This window comes from Apis florea, unplaced genomic scaffold (genome assembly GCF_048593485.1).
Source record: "Apis florea isolate Af1SG1 unplaced genomic scaffold, ASM4859348v1 contig_3787_pilon, whole genome shotgun sequence".
In the NCBI taxonomy this organism is placed as follows: Eukaryota; Metazoa; Arthropoda; class Insecta; order Hymenoptera; family Apidae; genus Apis; species Apis florea.
The window spans coordinates 28,057-50,686 of NW_028256853.1; the positions used below are offsets into that span (position 1 = coordinate 28,057).

The 22,630-nt window shown below is 34.9% G+C and overlaps 1 protein-coding gene across 1 annotated transcript; it reads left to right on the forward strand.

The window, feature by feature from the left end:
* The first annotated feature begins 953 nt into the window (after window positions 1–953).
* On the forward strand, window positions 954–22,543 carry LOC100867874 (uncharacterized). Its single transcript, XM_012485862.3, has 10 exons — window positions 954–1,505; window positions 20,234–20,330; window positions 20,424–20,545; window positions 20,620–20,724; window positions 20,822–20,946; window positions 21,033–21,157; window positions 21,242–21,441; window positions 21,528–21,662; window positions 21,747–21,971; window positions 22,088–22,543. The coding sequence occupies exons 1-10, from the start codon at window positions 1,299–1,301 to the stop codon at window positions 22,379–22,381; spliced, it is 1,635 nt and encodes a 544-aa protein (XP_012341316.3). The 5' UTR covers window positions 954–1,298; the 3' UTR covers window positions 22,382–22,543.
* Window positions 22,544–22,630: the final 87 nt, after the last annotated feature.

A 22,630-nucleotide genomic window follows, 5' to 3' on the forward strand; every position in this document is an offset into this window, starting at 1 on the left:
ATTCTCCGATGAAATAGGAGAAACATATGCCGTGAATGGTATCCACTTTCGCGTTACATAAAGAATCGTAATGTGTACACCGCTATTTTGCATCGAGGCCCGTAATATCCTGGTGTCTTTTCGCCCGAGGAACGTGCCTCGCCACCTGTATCCCACACGTACGTACGCTCTTTCTCGCGAGATCCTCCCACTGTAATCCTACACACTCGGCTATTTCCGGTCGAGACCATCGATTCAATGACTCGTCAAGTTCCTTCTTGGCGTTCAAGCTCACGAATCAACTTATTTGCTGATTTATTAATTTCCATTCGTATCCCCTTAAGACATAATATAGATCATTTAGAATCGGACGACCGAATCGAGACTTTTGTTTTGGATATTGCGTGACGTCCAATTTTTAAGATGATTATGAAAAGGATCATGGATAATATAATGAGTTGTAATACGTTTTTATCGAGTAAATAATAATATACCACGGATTCATTGGTACAATTAACAGGGAACTGGAAACTAATTGCGCGACTGAACATAGGACAATTATCGAACAAGCCTTAAGAAATGCTATATTTCCTCCGTTTTAATCATAGTTCCCTAAGTTCCACGGTATCTCAACAACGGATTCCAACAACTTTTTCTTTTAACAAAATATCAAATTCCACGACAAAATCCATACTAATTTTCCTCCTGTAAGAGAGAAACGTAAAAAACGTTAGCCAGAATCTCGAGCCTTCCATCAACTCGTTACAGGGTATTACGCGAAATTAACAAAGCAAAAGCGAGTTAGCTGGCAAGCTCAAGCATCCGGAAAAACGCTAATAACACGCTTCTTTTCCTTGATCGATGGTTTCAGGATCGGCAACAGAAACGAGAGCTTTGAGTGGTCGCTTTTGATCGATGGGATCGATCCAGTAGAATCTACTGAAGAGAAAGAGAGAGAGAGAGAGAGAGAGAGAGAGAGAGAGAGAGAAGAAGAGTTTAACCCCTCCTCGTGTTCTTCTACTCATGGTGTTTTATGGCGAGCTCGTTTGAGATTCTTCGCGTGGAGTCGCGGACGTATTTATAGAGCCGCGCGCGGACTCGCGAGTTCACGCACGTAGAATCGCGCGCGCACCTTCTCCTCGAGGAGCAGAGGAGAGGAGAGGAAAAAAGAGGAAAGAAGAGGTGGTGAAGGTGCGGAAAAGACGGGCGCAGAGAAGGAGAGAGGAAGGATAGGGAGTGCACGAGACAGAGAGGGAACGAGAGGACGACGAAAGCGTCGACGGAGGGACGAGAAAGGGGCACGTTGCGATCATGAAGCGATGCATCCGCGACAGGAGCACCGGCCCGCTTCGTCGTCGAGCACGTCCTCGACGTCGTCGAACTGTCTGCGCTCGCTGCCCCCACTGGCAGGCCTCCTCGATCCAGCGGGTATGATCGCTCGGCTGTTGGGGGCGAACGCGGCCCTCCTGCTCCTCCTGCTATTTCTCGCCACGACACGCACCGCTGTCTGCCTCGACCAAGCATCGGTGAGTATTTAGCAACTTTGTGACTGAGAGATGATTGGACGTTTCGGTGAGAGTGGATGGGTTGTTGGCGCTGGCAAGGGAAGTTTACGTTTCGCGTTTCCTTCAAGCGAAAGTGTGTTGAAACTCGGTTGAGTTGGGACTCGATTGGGGGCAGGATTGAAGCAGAAATTTGGAACGTTTAGCGTTCTTCTTTGCGGACGAATGCTGTTTCTACGGCGTCAAAGTTTCAAAGAAAAGTTAAATGTAATTAAATTATAATGTACAGGGTATAAAAAATATTTCATATGCAGGTTTTGAATGGTTTCGAAAAGGTACATTCCAATGTTATTAATTTTTTTTGTAGATAAATTCGTATATTGGAAGATTATTAACTTTTAAGTGGAATTATATATATATTGCATTAGTTGATATAAAAAGATATTTTAATCCAAAATTTATAATATAATGTAATAAAAAGAAAAGAAAAAAAGATACGGAAAAAATGATACTGCTTATTTTTCATATGATAAATTTTACAAACTTTAAATTAAAATATCTGTTAAATTAATAATTTTTTAAATATTTTTTTATAAAAAACAAACTAATTTTTTATATAAAAAACTAATAATGTCAGAATATATTCTTCTTGAAACTATTTAATTTTAATAATTTGAAAAATTTTTTGCTATTAATAATAACATATATAAAATGAAATGGTAACATCTAGTTAGTAGTAATAAAATTTTTATAGAATAATACATATTCTTAAAAAAATGTCATTTTATTTAATTTTGGGATTATATTTAATGGGGATATTATTTAATATAATTTGAAAATGCTGAATATATATTTTTAATGTTTCGACAAAACTGTTTTCGCAATCATTTTCAAAGATTCATATTTTTGAATCTTTTAAATTATTCTCTATCAACTTTGAAATAATCAGAAAATCAACAAAGATAAAGTTTTCATTTGAAATGTTAACATTTTTCTTATCATACGTGACGTAGTAACAAAAGTTAATATTTTCATTAATACCATCTGAATTATTTCCATTATCAATAACATAATATAATAAAAATATTACATAAGAAAGAATATACTTTGTAAATCAATGACATTTTTCGGCAATAACTTGATCATACAGCAAACGTTCACAGAATTTTGAGCAAGAAAAATCAACATTTATGTATCCATCATATCCAAGGCAAGATACTTTCTAAATATGTCATGTGTCTTCGAGTTGCTGGCAGGTTCGTGACGCGTGCAGAACACGATACTACCACGATCGCTGTGAAAAAACGAACGGTAGCCAGTAAAACTTCCTTAAAATTAATGGCACAGAGGCCCCGTTCCATTAGTTTCACTTTCATCGTGGAAATCTGATCCAAAAGATCATTTCCATGCAGTGCACGCGCAATTGAGTAATCATCCAGCGGAAAAAATTATTCATAAAATTCTTGATTGATTAAAAGAGAAGCGAAGCAAAAGAGAGAGAGAGAGAGAACTTAATTCTTACAAAAAAAAAAAGCATCTCACAAATCTTGACGATGAGATAATCAGAGTGAGACGCATATTAATGTGGTTTAATTAAAAGCGAGATAACTGCGTATCTGCAAGAACCACGCTCTTTAAAATGAAAGTCGACAACGATTCAAGACGTCGCTAATCGAACTCGCCTGAACTCGATGCATTGGAATTGGACAATTCTTTTTAACGTTTCAATACGTATCTCGTTTACCGCGGCGTTAATATTGACGTTAATGCCTGGGAATGAAAGGAACGGTTGACCTGGACGATAGTAAAATCGTTCGACAAACCGTAACGGAATATTATACATTTAAATAAATTATCATGACGATTATCTTGTACGTGTTTGCGATTATCTTGTTTATTCCGAGCAAAAATAAATCGATCAATAGTAAATGGCAACCATTTATATACAGTTTATTATACGTAATCGTAGAAAGAAAAATAAAAAAATTTATATTTTTAACGTTATATTATGAATATGTCTATAATTCTTGCACGAATGACGTAATTATGTGCAATTCAATTCAGCAAGTCGTTACAACTGAATTTACTAAAATAAATCTACTAAAATGAATACGATTATGAATTAAAAATCAAAAAAAAAATATGAAAGTTTTGTTTATTAATTTAAAAAATTTAAATATTTAATGATTATCTATTATTATAATAAAAAAAAGCAAAGGTAAAAAAATTTAATAAATAACCACTAATTAAATCGACGCAAATTAGAAAACTTATTTAACAGATATATATAAAAGTGGAAAGTTATAAAATGAATAATAAAACAAAGAGTGTGACATTCACATTTAAACTCATGTTAAAAATCAACTTGAGATCATCAAAGTTATAATTGGAATCCAAGATCATTTGAAGATGAAAGCTATCAAGGTTGTGCCATTGGAACTCAAGGTCATTTGACTATCACGAGTAGTCATCAATATTACATTATTAAATATACCGAAAGCCATCGAGGTTAATTCATCGAGACTTACGTTCGTTTAAAGCGCAGTTACAAGATCATCATCAAGTGTTATATCGTGTCAGAATCAAGATGACTTTTTTCCCAAAGTGATCATCTCTAAAGACCATCATTGGCATCACACCAAATTGATTATCACCTTATTAATTATCTTATTTAAAAAATAGGGAATAATTGGAAAAATATTTCATCATTCCATCAATCGTGAAACACTACTTCACCCTACTATTTCAAGAACAAAAGTCGATAGCGCGTTCGTGATCTACAAATAGAATTCTCGGATGGGAACAGAAGGAATGGAGTTTAAAAGATGGTTTTCAGAAAAGGAACGATTTCCTACGATCGAAACGGAAACAGATTATTCTTCCAAATGGCGAATAATCTGTGTCGATTCATCGGTCGAACGGTGTTTAGTAGGTAGTTTTAGGCTCGCGTGAACCCGGAGGGAACGAAGCATTGTGTCAGCCTAATAAACCCGGTAACAGCAAAGCAATGGTTTGATGGAACGATGCTTTCGCATAAGATACACCGGTAATAACTATAATTTCATTTCGTGCCCTCGAATCCTTTTCTAAGTCTCAAGGTTTGCCGCGCTTGTACTCCCCTTCAAATAACGGATCTCGTTCGGAATATTCAATCGAATTATCGCTTCGAGATATCCTTCTATGTTTAAACCTTTACGAGGCTATTACTTTACTCACTGAGGGCTTAATTCTGCTGTTAAACGTGTTATCGATTCTCCTATACTCTAATTTTAATCCATTAATCCCGATTATTTCGTGTATATAAGTTTCTATAGGGAGGGTTAAATATTGATATTTTTCAAGAAACGATGCGCCCTAATGTATGATCGTATAAGATAAAAATTCTCAAGCGGATATTGAAAAGAAATCACTTTTATTATCTATTTTTAAAATTCTAAACTCGAAACTTAAAGATTAATATTTGTATTAAAGCGATGGGTCATTATCTTTGATTACAGTTATTAATTATTGAATAATCGTTATTAATTATAATTTTTCAATAATTATAAAGAAAAATTCGTATGTTTATATTTTCTTTTAAATTTAATAACAAAGATTGCATAGAAATTAAATCGTAATCTAATCGTGCCTGAAGAGAAATCGATTAGACTTATAATTTTTCAAATTGCAAAGAATCCGACTTGTTTCTATTCCACCATTCGATGAAATTTCGATAACAATAAACGCGACAACCTCGATGAAAAAGAACAGGAGGGAAGAAATCAATGCTCCAACATCTGTTTCCTATCTTCGGTCCGTCCGAGAACCCATAAATTGGCCTGTTAGCTCAGATAAGGGAGTCAAGAAGAAACTGAAACAAATGCTTATCCTTTATCTGATACGCATCCCTCGTCCCATCGCTTAACCGCAACGCTGTTCCTACAAGATTACCGGCAATCGAGCATCGGTATCGATGTTACCACTCGAGGCCCTCATCCGGCTGTGAATCTGTAGTGCGTTTGAGGAGCAATTCCACGGATTTACGATTCGACTGGGTCCGAAACGGTGCATGAGAACGTGGTGATCGAGAGCGAGAGGAAGGAAGGATGCGCTAAATATAAACTGGTGAACGGTGTACTTCTCGTGGAGACGTTATCGAGATCATCGGTGGCCGGGCTGGAAAAAGTTCGGTTGTAACTGTCCTGGTTGAACACCAAAAGCCTGTTCTTTGATGTCTTTGTGGATGGTAACATGAGAACTATGAACTCTGATCTAAATTATAGATTTTAATTTATCCTCTTTTTTATTTTAGTTGTTAAAAAAATACTGATATTCTCAAAATCGAAAAATTCACCAATTAAAACGATTTTGATTATTGCTGCTTCTTTAAAAAAATTGCATTAGATTTTCTTTCTTCGCGATGATTTCTTGATCGATGATTACAAGTATTATTATAATTATCGTGATTATTTTCTGTAATCAATTAAATTTCTTGGGCGATTGAAAGAATTATCCCTAATTTAAATACGCAAATTAAATACCCAAAATCGGCCAAGAATAGAACTGTGTATTCGAGAGAAGATATCGTACTATGATGTTTTCCTTTCAATCGAGCGAAAGAATGGTCAACTTCCTGTCGTCTACCTTCACCCATGTATTTATCCTACGGAGAAGAGAGTGGCATTCTGCAATTAATAATCGGCTCTCGGTAAGCTTGGACACGATGAAAGAAAAGACGACGAGTGTCAATCACCCGTGACTCTCTATTCACGTAAAAATGGCGGCTGACCTCGGGGACTCGAGACACCCTGCAGCGAAACTTCCTGTCGCGAGATCCGCTCTTCTCCACTCTCTTTTCTTCCTTGTTATTCTATTAGCAAGTCGAGATCGCCCGAATAATTTACCGCTATTCAAGTACACGAGTTCGTGTGAGGACAATGTAGCCATGCAAACAGATCGCAGGATACACGATGAAGTCTTTCGAAGATTAATAACCGGTATGATTCTCAGTTTTGCCTCATAATACGTACGTGGCATTGTTGATAACGATGATATTTTACCAAAATGTATTCTTTATTCTACGAGATTTGAATTGTATCTTTCATCTCTGTAAAAATATTTCGTAGATATCACGTTTCTAATTCTATTATAATTAAAATTCTCCTGATGTAACAAGAATTAAATGTATTTTGAATTGGTGCCAGAGTTAGAATTTCTTAGAACGACACACCAATAAATTGATATCTATAAGAATATTTCTGGATTGTTCTGGATTGTTAGTCACCAATTTATGATCAGTCAGAGAAACAATTATTCCCAATTTATTTGATAACCAAGTATTCCAACTATGTCGCTGTTCGAATGCTTTCTAATTTTCATTCCCTAATTAAAAGATTCTTAAGATTATAATAAGATAAATCTTACAATCTTCATTCTCTTATTCGAGAGAATTTTATTTTCTACATTCATTTTCATTTTTTTTATTAAACTTATCAAGCGTGTCGTACAATTCTCCGCGAAGGCGCCCCGTGGAGATTTCTCTTCCCACAGGATGAGCAGTTCGATTAGTTTCTTATTACGTATCATCTTACTACGACTATCACATGGAATTTAAGTTTGTACTGTTGCAGGAAGTATGTTAACCTCGTATCTGGTAAAAAGTAGTCGCAACGAAGAGAGAGAGAGAGTGAACGAGCGAGAATGATGGTAGAAGAACGAGGAGAGAAACTCTTTCCACAGGGTTCTTCTTCCAACAATTCACGATCCTCGGTCCCGTTCGTTGTTCGTGAATCTGTCACCGATCTTTCCTCTGTCACCCTATCGTTCCTTTTTCCCTGCCTTCTTTCTTTCTTTTCGTATTCAGCGCGATACCCTGATTGTCCACTGGAACGGTGAAGATCGCCGGGATGGCGATTAGCATTCCGCGAGAAAACGGATTCCTCGACGTCGTTGTCAGTCGGTTAACGATTCCAATTGTACCGCTCGAGTGTGACATGGATAGGTTGATTTGTCGAGACGTGTGTAGACGCGGTGAAATTTATTTATTTGCATCGAAATGATGGAAGATAAGATAAACTCTGTAAAAATTGCATCTTTAAGCGAAAAATACGAAGACGAATATATGAAAACTGTTTGTCTTTAATCCATTTTAAGAATTAAGGATTAAATTTGCATTTGTAATTCAATTTTAAATAATTCATCGTTTGTAAAGTGAAAAGTATTCTCAATAATGTTATAATGATTGACTAATTCCACGCACAATTTTTACCCTCAAGAAACGAAATGTATCTCTGTTACATTTATAGAAAAATGCATCGATTCAAATATACTTAGATAAGTAACTGGTTAACTATGAGTTAACAGTCGCGCGGCGCTAGTATCGCATCATCAGTCGAACACGCTTAATATAAACGTCACAAATTGAATTTACCCTTTCTAAATCGGATTAATAGAAAGCGATAGTAAAATGAGAAATTGAAATCTGATCAACACTTGACATCCAAACTTGTTTTTAAAAAATCCAAATGGAATAAAATTCTCTTGTGGCCATTTCTATAGGTACCGCAGGATACAGGTTTAAACGCTACCGTGGCCCGTAGATTTTTAATCAGAAACTCGTAAAACGAGTGATAGTAGGAGTAGATAAAAGGGGAGCAACATTCGCGGCTAATGAGATCGATAATTCAACGCCGATCGCAGGGAATCGAGGAAAGACGGTCTCGAACAGCGTAAACTGCTCGGTTTGGTAAACATGGGTCAGTTTCGCGGGAATCGTTAAATCGGTCGTGCAGAAAACGAGTTGTATTAAATACACAATATTAATGAGGGCAGTTCTTTGTGCATGGGCAAGTTATACCGGAATAACTCGTTCTGATAGGTTACTACACTTCTCGTCGGACGATTGCTAAAGACCGAGTAAAGGTACAATGTCACGCGTGCTGCACGCCAATTAATATCGTCCATTACGTTCTTTCTTTCCTTTATACGAAACGTAGAAGCTGAAAGAAAAGAGAAATTCTAACGAAATTTCAAATCATTTTGAACAATAGAATAAGCAATTCATTTAATGATGATATTAATTGAATTTTAAATTCATCAAGTGATGAAATAATATTTGTATTCGTATAATTGATAAAATTAATAAGTAATTGTGTAAAAAAGGGATTACTTCATCGATTTCGATTTACTTGAAATATGTTGTCAAGATTATCATTTTGAACAACTTTTTTCTATACATGTTACTGGCCTAGTGGCGACTACTGTTCTTATTTACCTAACCTTATTCATAATGATAGTAAATAATGTTATCTAATCTATGTTAAAATTAATTATAGAGGAAAATATGTATATATATGTGAATATTGTTTGGTGAATATTGTTTCAGATATACAATTTTAAGTCTTAAGTCTATAGTTGGATTTATATTCCCTGTTATATTAAAAATTTTACATAGAAAGATTAATATTCTACGATATAAAAAGTCGATTTCAGTATTATATTAGTCACTTTTTATTTTGCAAATGATTTTGACATTTCTAATATAATGAAAAAAATGTTTCCAGCTAAATTCAACTGGAGTAATATATAATGAATTTTAATACAAAATATATTCTGTGTTTTTTAGTTATTAACACTTAACTAAAAAGAATACAACCAAATAATTATAAATTAGGTTTGAATTTAAAATACCGTGTGATTTGATTTAATCATGAATCTAAATCTAATTCAAACTAAATCAAATTAAGATTAAATATACTAAGATTTTATGAGGAATGACGCAAGAGCGTATTTTCGACAGAGCTTTCGTACAAAAGAAACGAAATGAATGTGAAAAAAGAAAGAAAAAAGAATTGAAAATTGAGAAGCTTTTTGGAGAGACATTTATAAGATAAATCTAATCGAACTTAATGAGAAATCAACTGAAAATTTACCATCCTCTATTTCGACGCGCCATTAATCCATTCTCAACAATCAAGCCGTAAATTCTTCTATCGTACGAGGAAGCGGCAATCGGATCGTCCTAGCTGGAATACAGCCAGTCGTAACACACCGCCACTTTTGCCGTTTCCACGCGATACCGCGTAAATTCAAGGAATAGACGAGCGAACTGGGATCCAGCGAAAGCCCGAGCTAATCGCTGAAATTTACGAACATGGAATGGACAGACGCTGAATGAACGCACAACTCGCGTATACGAGAACTCGAGTAATGAATTTCGAATGCCTTTCTGACCATAAACGTTTTATAGAAACCACTGTTTTACGAGGTAGGGGACGATTCGTTGAGAAACACATGGAGTATCGTATGTGACGAATGGTTGGGAAAATTCTGTTTTTATTCGTCCAATTCGTGAACCGAAATCTTTGCGGATTTATGGAAAAGATGAATTTCGAATGTTAAATTTGTTGAGAGATTAAGTTAATTTATTGAAATGTTTTGAAAATATTTGTATATCCGAGACAATGATATGAGTAATATATTTGTTTGAAAGTATGTATATAAAAAACGTGTATCAATTAGACTTCACACAGATTAGATTTGCCAAAATTGGAATGAAACTTTATGGAGGTGAGAGTTCAAGCGCCAATAAAACGGAAAATGATAAGAAATATTGTTTGTCCCTCGGTTGGGAAACACTGTAGCGTAGAACACTGGCAAACTTAATAAAAAAAAAAAATAGAAAAAAGGAAGTGGACACAACGTGTCATCCTTAACTCACTGAATAAAAAGCAGAAAGGGTAAAAAAAAAAAAAAAAAAAAATCAAGAGGGAATCAAGCATCCGTGACAAGTTCACGATCCACGACCGTCCGAGAGGCATCCACAGTCCAATCAGAGCCATCATGGAATCACGTCCCTCGGCAAATGAGATGATAATTGATTCGTCGTGCTCGACGCGTGTTCTTCCTCCGCCGGTTTCGCTCAATTTCTTCGTTCGGAAGCACCGTACGAGAAAAGATCCGCTATTTCTGTCCGGCTATTAACGAGCCTTAATTCGCGGGATTAGTTCGAGTCGAGCACGTTCCAACCGTGAAACCATAAAGCTAACTGCCACGACGGCCGTGGATGCGCCAGTCACCTGGCTCGCTTTTTCCACGACTTTAAGCGTTTCTCTTCTTCTTGCTCGGTTCACGGTTTACGGCCACGGTTTATTTCCGGATCGCTGCTGTTTCGAGTTGTGCTGTTCCTCGTGAAAAGAACGCGTTCATATTCGCTGTGGACGGGCCGCGAATTACGAGAGATCGAAGAAAAGGGAGGAGAAAGTGTTGAGGAGGATGGTCGAAGGATCGCGTGGTTATTTAGGGAGGGAATGTCGTGGGGACATGTTGGATAGATGGATAGAGATGTTGATGGAATTGAATGCTTGGGATTGGAGGAAGATGGAAGATGGAGAAGGAAAGGGAAGATTTTTTTCTTCCATCAACGATTTTTGGAATTCTTTTAAAATCGAATTTTTTTCTTCTTTAAAAATGTATATTTATAAATTTTGTTTCGTGCATACGTAAAATACATATCGCACAGAAAATATTTGTTTCTCTATGACAAAAAACGATAATATCTAAACTTTGTTGAAATTAAATAACGCTCCATCTCAAGATTTCTTTTCTTCAAATTCGTTCGATGTTTTGTGAAAATCTTTTTTAAAAATCCATTTCCAGAAAAAGACCTTAGTTCACGGTAGCCAACGTAATCAAGGCCCGCACAACAGCGACGGAAAAACAAATGCACGCGTTTAAAGCCGTCAAGAACAACTATTTTTACACCGTTTCCCTTCGACGAGACCAAGCAATCTCCCCGCAAAACCACATAAACATTCCTCTCTCAAAGGCTTCGCAGTCCAATTTCACATACCTAAACTCCAATTTCTACCAGGATGCATATACAACAATATTTTTCTTATATTTTTAACTCAAAAATCCCCCTTCGTTTATTTGATTTTTTTTTTATTTTTATTTTAATATCAATCTTTATACATTGTGGATGAATCACGAGAATTCTCAAATTCTCATTGTTATCCTTGAAAATATTTATACGAAAACATACTTGACTACTACTGGTTAATTTTAACAAGAAAACTACTGGTCCGCAATGTGTTACTTTTGATTTTATGTAAAATGAAAAAAAAAAAAAAAAAAAAAAGAAAGAAAAATAATCAGTGAAAATATTCATAATTATTTACGTACATTCTTAGTGAAGATGTGGTAAAAGAGAAATGTAGGTAGAAGGAACATTTTTGTTTCGAACAAGATATAGAAAAAACTAAAATTATTCTACTTTTAATCGATAATTGGAAAGATCAAGATCAATTTAATATTATTATATTTTATTTATTAAAATCATAATATGGTAGATTTATTTTTCTCAATATAAATATTACCAGCATAATATTAGTTTAGATTAGTTTGTAAACAATTACAATTTAACTATGTTAAAAGATTTTGCAATTGATCTTATTGCAGAAGAAGATTGCTGCGAATTATTCAATTAATCAACCTCACCATTTCCAAAACGTGCGTAATTTTACAAATTACGAGATATCCCAAAGGAGAAGAAGACCCTGTTCATGCATGTACTTACATACATCGTGGAATCTCTTTTCATTAGATTCTGCTGAAGTGGGCGGACAACGGCCGCGTGTTGCTCCTCATTGCACAAGGGAGACAGTAAATCACGCGATGATCTCATCAGGGCATTAAGATATTGCGCGACAGAGAGAGAAGAGGGGCGAGGGAAATGCACATGGAAGTTACAGGAGACGCGATAAACAAGCGGCCGTGCTACCGTTGCACATGTAATAAATTCCGTGGGAGTCTGGCTCACCAACCTTTCTTCCGACACGTGACACGTTTAAGCGTTCCGTGTCCAGACTACAAGCAACGAGCAACGCCCAGGCAATAGCTCAGGGTTATCGTTTTTCACTGTAAATCGACCTGGCCGGCTCACACTCGATGGGCGAACTTTAAATCGTCCCTTGAAACCAACGATCCTTGGAGGAGGAGGAGGGGAGAATGCTGGACTCTGCAAAATGACCCGCGGTGTGGCGTGGTCTTCCAAGGTTTCATCCTATCCTTTTCCATTCCTCCGGTGGTGGATTTGTTTAAGGGAAGAGGATTGTGCAACGATTTGGAAAGTCTTTTACAGACCGAGTCATCTCGTACTCTCGCTTTCGCAGTTTGCTCACGACAAACAGCCACGTGGTTTAGCCATCGGGGGCAGGCTTTTGCGAAAAGCAAAGAGATGCAAATTCGATCGGGCCGCGGTTAAGGCTAGTGAAACTCTAGGCGCAGTTCGAAATTGTTGTCTTCGCCAGTGTTGCGTTTCAAATTGCTCGATAATAAACTTGCACGCTTTATGCACGATATCCCGGGAAAGGAAATAGCCGGCCGGGCATGTTGAAACCTGTAAAACATTTAAAAATATTATCTTTCCGCCGCGGCAACTATAATTTCCCCTTTATTTGCACGGAACAATGTTGTACGACGTTCGTGTCGTATAAATTCGAGTAACGAATTTTTTCCATCCGATTTTCTAGTTCAAATTTATTCAGTGTAGGGATTTTTTTACTTATACAGGATACAACTTTGGTTTCTATTCAGATATCTCGAAGAAAAAACTTTGAGGGACGAAGGAAGGAAGAAATATTTGAGAAATGTTCGCGGCTCTCCTAGCATGTCCCACAACGAGAAGTGGAATCTGCTCGCGGTGGACAGACCGATCGTTAATCCGCAGACGTTGTCCGAGACCGCGTTCTTTCGCAAAATGCCTCGAGTCTTCGCAGAAGGGACGAGAGTCGCATGACGAGAAATCGTTCCCCTGAATCGTCAGAGTACGAGACAAGCGTAAAACAACCCCGTGCAATATCGCGAAACGTCCCACGGTGATCGTTTCGATACACTTTCTCATCGATGACGGATTATATTTAATAGGAATTAACGGTTTATCTTTGGGAAACGAACTTTCCACTTGCGAATAGGTTGTATAAATAGGAATACAAATTGGCCGGGTGCATTAGAGAAATGTCGCGTAACGTGGTAGAACAGTGGCTATCCAGTCACGGTGCTGTTACGGTTCGTTTAAAAAGTCACGAATGACATTTACGCAGGCCGTTAGCGTAGCGTGACGCTGGGTCGGACCCAACCCAAAAGATTCAACGGGCTATACAAGAAGATCTGTATTCTCCGGCCTTCTTATCTGACTCATTTGCAACAGGGCACAACTACTTCTGTGACGAATAGTAAATAGTATAGCAACATTTAAATAACATTCGAATAATTCTCTTCCCTCGAGAACTGAAATTACGATATTATTTTAAATTTAAAATTTATTCGTATTAATTATTTTCAAATAAGTTTAATCAAAATATGATTTTCAATCCTGTGTATGAAGTAAAGAAAATTAACATTCGTGAATCTCTTGCGGATCTTCGTGTTATGAATTATTGATCCGTTTAACAATGGAAATTTGATTAATTTTTGAAAAGAATATAAATGGAATGCGAAACAATTAATATTTCAGATATGATTATGATATAAAAGTATCGTTCTGAAAATATGTTGTCAATTTAATATTAACAGGAGATAATGTATGAGATGATTTTAGACAATCATGGCGATTGGACCAATTACTAATCATTATTGCTAGGTCATAGGTGACTATACTAGGTTAAATTAGGTTCACCTAGAAGTCAGGATATTTAATTTTCGTTCTGTATCTTCTACAGATAATCGATAACATTCCAAATATAGATTACGTCCATTAAACAAGTCATAAACATTGACAAATTATATATAAATAATATTATCTCTCGATATTCCAAGCTTTCAAAAAATTACTTCAACCAACTCTGCTTCTCTCGAGATTACAAATTAAAAATATAACTCACCCTATTAGTCCATAAAACCGAGAACAGTAAAACATTTATATACACGAGTGGCTCTCAACGCGACAGAAGCAAAGTATCCTACAATCCTGCTGGACTCGAGCCGTCACAGCACAAAGACGGCACCGGCGGCAATTAAACGAGGGGGCACAGATTAACCGGAGGAAAATCAGGCAGCGGAGAGTGACAGCGGCGACTTGTTCGTTCGGGGAATTCTCATGTAAGCGAATATACGTAGGCACGATTTACGCCGACGAAGTCGCCTCTACCAGACGTCATCCTGACCATAGTAGGTGGACAAGGACCTTGGCCTTCGGATCACCGCGCACCAGCACATAAATCAGGCCGCGATCGCGCCATAGCGAGCGTTCCATCGTCGGCCGCGAGTATTAAATCCACGGTTCAGCCGCTTGGAAGAAATCAACGGCCATTTTCGGACATTGGACACACCGGCCGCGCTACCATCTACGGTATAGTCAGGGCGTCAGTTCGCGAAACGAATGTCATTGCTTCTGAACCTTATCCATCTTCTTCGGCATGGTCGTCGCGTCGGCCCCTTTCCATCCACCTTGTCGATCCTTCCCTCCCCCCCTTTCCCCTCGCTCTCTCTCTCTTTTTTTCTCATCGACCCTCTTTTTGCCGGGCCCTTCTTCACGATACTGGGGATACTGCATCTCGATTCTTCTCGGCGGCGAAAATGGCGACGCGATTCATTTTTTCCCCTGTCTTCCCTTCATTCGTTTATTCTGACGGGGATATAATGCGTCTTGCGGATAATTGTTCCTTTTTTTAATTGTTTATAAATATAGGAGGAAAGATTTCTAATCATTGGTTCCTTGATTCCGAATTGTTAATTAACGGCTTGTGATACAGTTGCTTTTTAAAGTGAATTTACAATGAAAACCTTGGCAATAAAATTAGAGATACGCGTTGTATTTTTCTTTTTTATTCATTTAATTTGATTCAAGATGCGTTTTGCAAGTAATAAATACTCTGCTAATTTTATCCATGACTATTTATATTGTAATAATATTTTTATGTAATTCTTTCGTTACAATTACTTGAATGAACGGTTATTACAAAATACAATTTGGCAGATTATCATACATTAATAAGAGAATAATAGAAAATTTCTAGGAAATCATATTTTTAAAATATTGAATTAGATTAGAACTGATTGATAGCTAATCAATAGCAAACATGACGAATACATTTAATTTAATAAAGTAATAATTACAATCTATTAACAATAATAAGTAGAATGTTAATATTTAGAGATATTCACAGATCTTCTGAATGAATGAGAACTAAAACGAGAATTAGTATAATTTATTCTAAATCATTGAACAGATCCCAGAAATGTATAGAGACACGATCTTTAATTTCCACAAAATAAACACCTGCACAAGGTGCAGACGAATACAGGTGAGAATACCTTCTTGGAATGTGTCTGATAGGGTGGTGTTGAGAGATGCTTTGAATGCGAAACGGTATTAAAGTTGCATACGTAATGCCAGTGAATCATTTCTGGTATGGCCCAACGGAATTCTCGATACATTTGCAAACGAACAGAAAATCTTTTTCTCGATGATCAATGCTCCTGGTCCCAATCCTTCAAGTTAAATAAATCTTCTTCTCTAATTTCGATTTCTTGATCTCTCTGACAATTGTCGATAATAATAACAATTTTCGTCGGTCTCCATCCTTAGGAATCGTTTCTACCACGCGAGTGGCACGCGGTTTTTGCGATCCATGGGGAAGATGCAAGGCACCGCGGACTTCAGCCTAGTTTGGCCATGTTCACCGCAACGCATACAAATTCCTCATGTAGACAACCCCCTCTTTCTTTCTTTTAACCATCTACATTTTTTTTCTTTTACTTCACTTCGACAACCGTGTCGCGGAAGAAGCGAACAATCCGATCTCGAAATGATTACCTCGAATAATTCTCATGTTTTGAATATTTTTTAGATACCATGTTTGAATGGATTTTTAATAATCCATATTTCTCAAAGATGGATAATGGATTAAATAATGGAACTTATGATTGATTCAAGTTGGAAATATTTGCAAAATTTTGTCAAAATTTTGTTCTAAAAGATCAAGAATATAAAAACATAAAAGTTTTTTATATTCAATTAATAAATTTTACTATCAAAATCAACAATTATTCTATTTTATATGAAACATTATGGCTATGTAGATCATAATGATTTATATGTATATTAAAAAATTTTTTTATTAGTGGAACATTCATTTATGTTTTTTTGAATGTAATTTTGTAATGATATGAGATAGAGCAAGATTTTAGATTATAAAATATTTAAGTTTTATTATCCTCTAAAAAATATTTCCAAATTATATTGGAATTATATAGAAAACATAAAAAAATGATAAAAATTTGAAAGTTAATTTTATATATAAAGTAATTTATTTTTTGACAAAATATATTATAATCTACATATACACAATTTTTCATTAAAATCAATTTTTAGATAAGAGATAGATAAATTTCTTTCTAAAATAGCATATAAAAACATTTTTGATTGATTATATTTGAATTTTTTAGTAAATAAAGAATTTTATAGTAAAAAAATATTATCTTATTTAGAAGATAACACAAGATTATAAAACAAAAACATACATTTATATAATTTGTCACATGTACATGATATTATTATAAAGAAACATGAACAAATTTATCTTAGAATATTATATCAATAAATTTAATTTTAACTTTTTTACTTATCTTGTCTTTGTATAAATGACAAAAAAAGAAAATTTATGCAATTACATAGATCTTCCATCCAAAATCATTATGGATTAAAATTCATAAGATGTATATTCAGACGTATAAGATAATTCAACGTGTTATAATAAAGCGAATTAAACTGAATAAGAACAAGTTAAATTAAATTTAAATTCTTGACGTGATCTACTTGCGGTGAGCAAGGAAATCGAGCGAAAACCAGTTTTCTTTTTGCAGACAATTCAAAGAAATTAATTGTGCAATACAGGAACATCGTTAACCCTGAACTCTTGGGTTGCATACATTTAAGAGGTTCTTTGCGCGGACAGAATTAATCGGATCATAAACTCGAATGGAACAACGAAATTATTGTACCTCATTTAAATGAAACCAATGCAATTGTCGTGCAAACCCATGCAACGACATCATAACGATTTCAAGATTCGTATTGCATTCGTGAGATTCATGTTTGTTCAAATTATTGAATTTTTGAAAGATATTGATCTTTTTCAATATTTTAGTTTTAGAAAAAAAAATCATATTCCTATTTGACATTAAAGGCAGATAGCACTATTATTATTTATCATTTTATAATTTATTAATTAATAAATTAAAATTTCAAGTATTAAATAATAATTAAAAAGTGTGATTACATGATCAATAATGCAGAAAAATAATTATGTTAAAAAAAATAAAAAATCTTTCTTTTTTTATGAAACAAACATTATACAATTTTCTACGAATAAGCATAATATTTTTCATTTGAGAAAATTTTGCAGCTCATTAATTATGCTAATAATCCAGGTCAAAGGAAAAAAACTCGAGACAATTAAGTTGTAAGAAATATCGTGACGAGTTAAGGAAACCAAAAGGTCTACAGAAACTAGTTCGCAAAAAGTAGATTACCTTCGCGTTTCATACATCCCATGACATCACTCGTCTATTGTCTCATTATATTAATATGCTTTTTACCTTCAAATAGTAAAGGGTATAATTGGGCCCACGCTGAGTGAACCACCCTGTAGAATATTAACCATGATCGACCATCTAATATTGAATTTCTTAAGACGACCTCGATGAGGTAACATTGTCGTTACCTTGCTCCAACTATTGTCTAGGATAATAGGCAATGTGGGCTGAATTGAAGAAGGGTGTGATCTACGTATGCCCCATTTTCATTGATCGAAATTATTATATTTATTGATTATAAATATTTTAAAAGTTTTCTAAAATCGAAAAAAATTAAGATCCTATTTATTAGTATTATAAATAGTATATTTATTACAACATTAATTTTTTTCTATATTAATGACAAAAATTCCCATTTTGAGAACGATGACTGAGAGTTAAGCATACGAATTAAATTTACAAAATCTTTGATGATAATTAATCCAATTCAATAATTTTCATTTAAATTCATAGAATATTCATCGAAAATTATTAATATATTTTTCGATAAAATTATTTACTTTATGCATAATAAAGTGCCATTTTTGGGAAAGGTCGTTGAAAATTTTTAATGAAGATATCTATCGATTTTTTATTAGATCCACAGAGATGTTACCATTTCTTAAAATTCATCAAAAATTATTAACGAAATTTTCAATAAATGCCCATTTATATCTACAGAAAAGTACCATTTCGAGAGTAATCGTTGAAAATTAATTAATACAAATTAAATTTACAATTCATCAATTTCCAATTAGATACATAGAGTTTGAAAATATTCTGATAATTTGTGTATCTCTATAATTTTTACAGCGATAATCCATAAAAAAAGATGACATTTTAATATTTTTCAATCCAACTAATTAATGAAATTACACGTACAAAACTTCCGAGATTTAACGATACTCATAAAATTCTCCATATGATCAAATCTTAGAATCATCATCGTAACCACCGGCGTCGATGACATTGAGCAACGACGCCGGTGGTTACGTCGCGGTGCCATTTACGAGCCAGCAAATTGAGTTTAGTGCCACGTGCTGATCGTTACAGCCTTGGAGAATGCTGGACAATGCTCGAGATGGTTGACAGCAACGTTAGCAACTGGTCTATTAACTCTTTACTTAAGAACGAGTAATTGTCCATTGCTTTTTATTTTGTGATTTCTGCTCTTTCGAAAAAAAAAAAAAAAAAAACGATCCGCACATCAGAAGACTTGATTTCGAACTTTTATTGCTTTTTCTTGTTTCTATCTCGAGCAGCAACTTTTTCACGATTCCTTTTTGACGTATGACGTAAATGATTTACGCGAGAGAAATAACGGGTTGTTAAACTTGTATTCAATGGATATGAGAAAATATTACAGATTAATGGTAATTGGTTAGGTTTTTTCCTGAACCAGGAATAAAGACACTGATTTTCTTTGAATGGTATTAGATATAGATTTACAATTAGTTTCCTCGCTTTAGAGTACTTTAGAGTACACAAAACTTTTTGAGAACAATAAAGTTTTGACCATATATTACCAAATTAATCAATGAAACAATATATTGAATTATTGATCAAAATTTTTTTCAACTATTATTCAATTATAATTATTAATCATTAAAATAAGAAATTAAAATATTATTAAAGATAAAATTTGTATTATTATATCAATATATAATATTATATTATAACAAAAATAAAAATATTTAAATTTAATCAATTGCAAATTATCTTTTATGGAATGTGTTTTAAGGTTAAATAAAAATTTAGAATTATGCTATAATATATATAGTCACTATTAACTATAAAAAACATATGAATTATAAGAGGGATAAATTTTCATTTAAGTCAAGATGTCAGTAACATGTCATAACGTAAGTCACCACAACTTAACATCTTCAATTGAAATCTTCAAGACATTCGCATCAGCGCGAACACGGTACATGTCTATTAGTTCACTTCATAGCTGTTAATCTCAGGTTATTTTTGCAACGATCTGCCTACGTGATGAGGCATGCTAGAATTGCTTTTTCCTGCACATATCACTTATTTCTTCATATTATTTTTTGTATATACACGATAAAATTTTTTGCAACTTTTTTATACAGATATGTTTTCTCTATTTATAGAAAATAATCATTTTGTAACGAGTCACGATCTCCCTTTCAGATATCGATGATTAATTACACGTTACTCTTTGCTAATTTTAGAGCGGAAACGGAACGTTCGTGACCAACGGGAACAATAGCATTAGCTGGCAGCGCGTGGTCGGTCAGGATTCTGTTGTGGAACAATTACCAAAGAACAGTAAGCGTTTTTCAATTCCTTTCTTTTCTTCTTTTAATTGTTATGACTATATCTTTTTCTTCTGTTATTCATTAAATATCATAAACGCTTTAGGATCCACAAAATTATCGTACTTCACAAATTGGAGCGAATGGAGTGTGTGTGATCGACACTGCACGCAGAATCGCGTTCGAAGGTGTCGCGAGAAGAAAAAATGTGGTACCACGATACTTAAGGTGAGCAATTTGTGAATTTCATTTTACATATTGCAAATGTTATATCAATATTCCATTTACATTATTTTATGCAGGAAGAACGAACCTGTCAACACAATAGAAAAAGTAGATGGAGAAGGTGCAAGCAACATCAACGAAGAGGTCATCGACAAAAATTTGATAAATTTCACGTGATTCAGGTAATACTTCCCATCGTGTTTCTAAAAACTGAGTTCAATATGAGTTCTGAAACTTTTTTGCTTGGAAATTAATTACGAATTAATCGATTGATATTAGATGCCTAAAAAAGAAGCTGCACCTAGACAAGGAAGACAGAGAGGCAAGGACCAATCTGTAGGGTATTACGGAAAGTGGAGTAAATGGTCACCTTGTACAAGATTGTGCACTACTCAACGTCATAGGTGAACGCGATATTCATTAGTTTGTTTAAGAAATAAATTTAACAAATTTTGATCAATTATAAAAATTCCAATTTAAATAACGGAAGGTGGTGCAAGAAACCTGGAATTTGCGGACGCGATGTGATAAGGGAAAGTGCTTATTGTTACGTCGAAGGTAGCTTCTGCCAAAGATGGATCCATCGAAAAATTCGTGGGAATCAAGAAGAAGATGGTGAATTAAATTTAAAGTATTCTATTCACTCGTTATTCTCTTTCATTTTTTGAAAGAATATTCATTATTTTTTATAATTCACAGATGCAGTATTAGACGAGTTCGAGTTGAATCCCAACACGGTGGACAGTTTCATCCCCGAGAAAAATTCTAATATTTGGAAATGTGGAGTCCCGAGTATTCAAAAAACTTCTCGTCTTTCTTACTTTACAAGAATCATCGGTGGACGACCGTCGACTCCAGGAAGTTGGCCGTGGCAAGTAGCCGTATTGAACAGATTTCGTGTAAGTTATGCAAAATTAGGATTGCTACGTATCTGTTTAAATTATAATAATAATTTCACGATTAATCGTTGCAACAATTTTTACAGGAAGCTTTCTGCGGAGGTACTTTAGTGTCTCCAAGATGGGTATTAACTGCTGCTCACTGCATCAGAAAGAGACTTTATGTTCGCATTGGTGAACATGATTTGACAGTGAAAGAAGGCACTGAATTGGAATTAAGAGTACTCGACGTTTCATAAATTGACAAGAAATAATAATATCTTCGAGAATTTTAATTTTATATTTTAATTTTTTTCCACTCCCAGGTGGATTCAGTCACAATACATCCCGAATACGATGCAGACACGGTGGACAATGATGTTGCAATGCTTCGTCTTCCGGTCACTTTAACAGCGTCACCATCCAGAGGAATTGCTTGCCTTCCGGCGCCTAACCAACCTCTACCTGCCAATCAATTGTGCACAATTATTGGCTGGGGAAAGTCGCGAGTCACAGATGATTTCGGCACTGATATTCTTCACGAGGCTCGAGTAAGTTACATTTAGGTGCCATTATGTTCTTTTTCTAATTTAAATAAGGAAATCTTTGAAACGTTCCAATGATTAAAAAAATTTTATCCAAGTTTTTTATCAATTTTCCATTTCAGATACCTATAGTATCTTCAGAAGCATGTCGAGATGTTTATGTAGACTATAGAATCACCGACAACATGTTTTGCGCTGGATATCGTCGAGGAAAAATGGATTCTTGCGCAGGAGATAGCGGTGGTCCTCTTCTGTGCCAAGATCCTAGAAGAGCCAACCGGCCCTGGACCATTTTTGGTATTACCAGTTTTGGCGAAGGATGTGGGAAGCGAGGGAAATTTGGAATTTACGCCAGAATGTCGAACTATGTTCGCTGGATCAGCAGAGTGATGAAAGAAACCGATGACTTTAATTAAAACTTTCATAACGCTCGTGTGCTTGGGTTCTAATTATCGTGCTCAGTGCTATTAACTGCTGTTCAGTGATCTTTAGCTAAGAACAATATCCAGTGTACTTTTAATTAGATATAAGAACGAATAATCGTTTTGAAACGAGTAATTATTACCACTTAAAGCGAATGCCATTTATTACTCTTTTCCTTTCTACCGACACGATGCCACATTGTATATGAATAGAGACTATTTAACATGAGTGAATCTTGTTAA

Bases quoted from the DNA above. Each gene is read 5' to 3' on its own strand.
- LOC100867874 (XM_012485862.3), top strand. From the start codon at position 1,299: ATGCATCCGCGACAGGAGCACCGGCCCGCTTCGTCGTCGAGCACGTCC. The intron at 21,442-21,527 runs GTAAGTTATGCA...CAATTTTTACAG, and splicing joins CCGTATTGAACAGATTTCGT to GAAGCTTTCTGCGGAGGTAC. The intron at 21,663-21,746 runs GTACTCGACGTT...TTCCACTCCCAG, and splicing joins GCACTGAATTGGAATTAAGA to GTGGATTCAGTCACAATACA.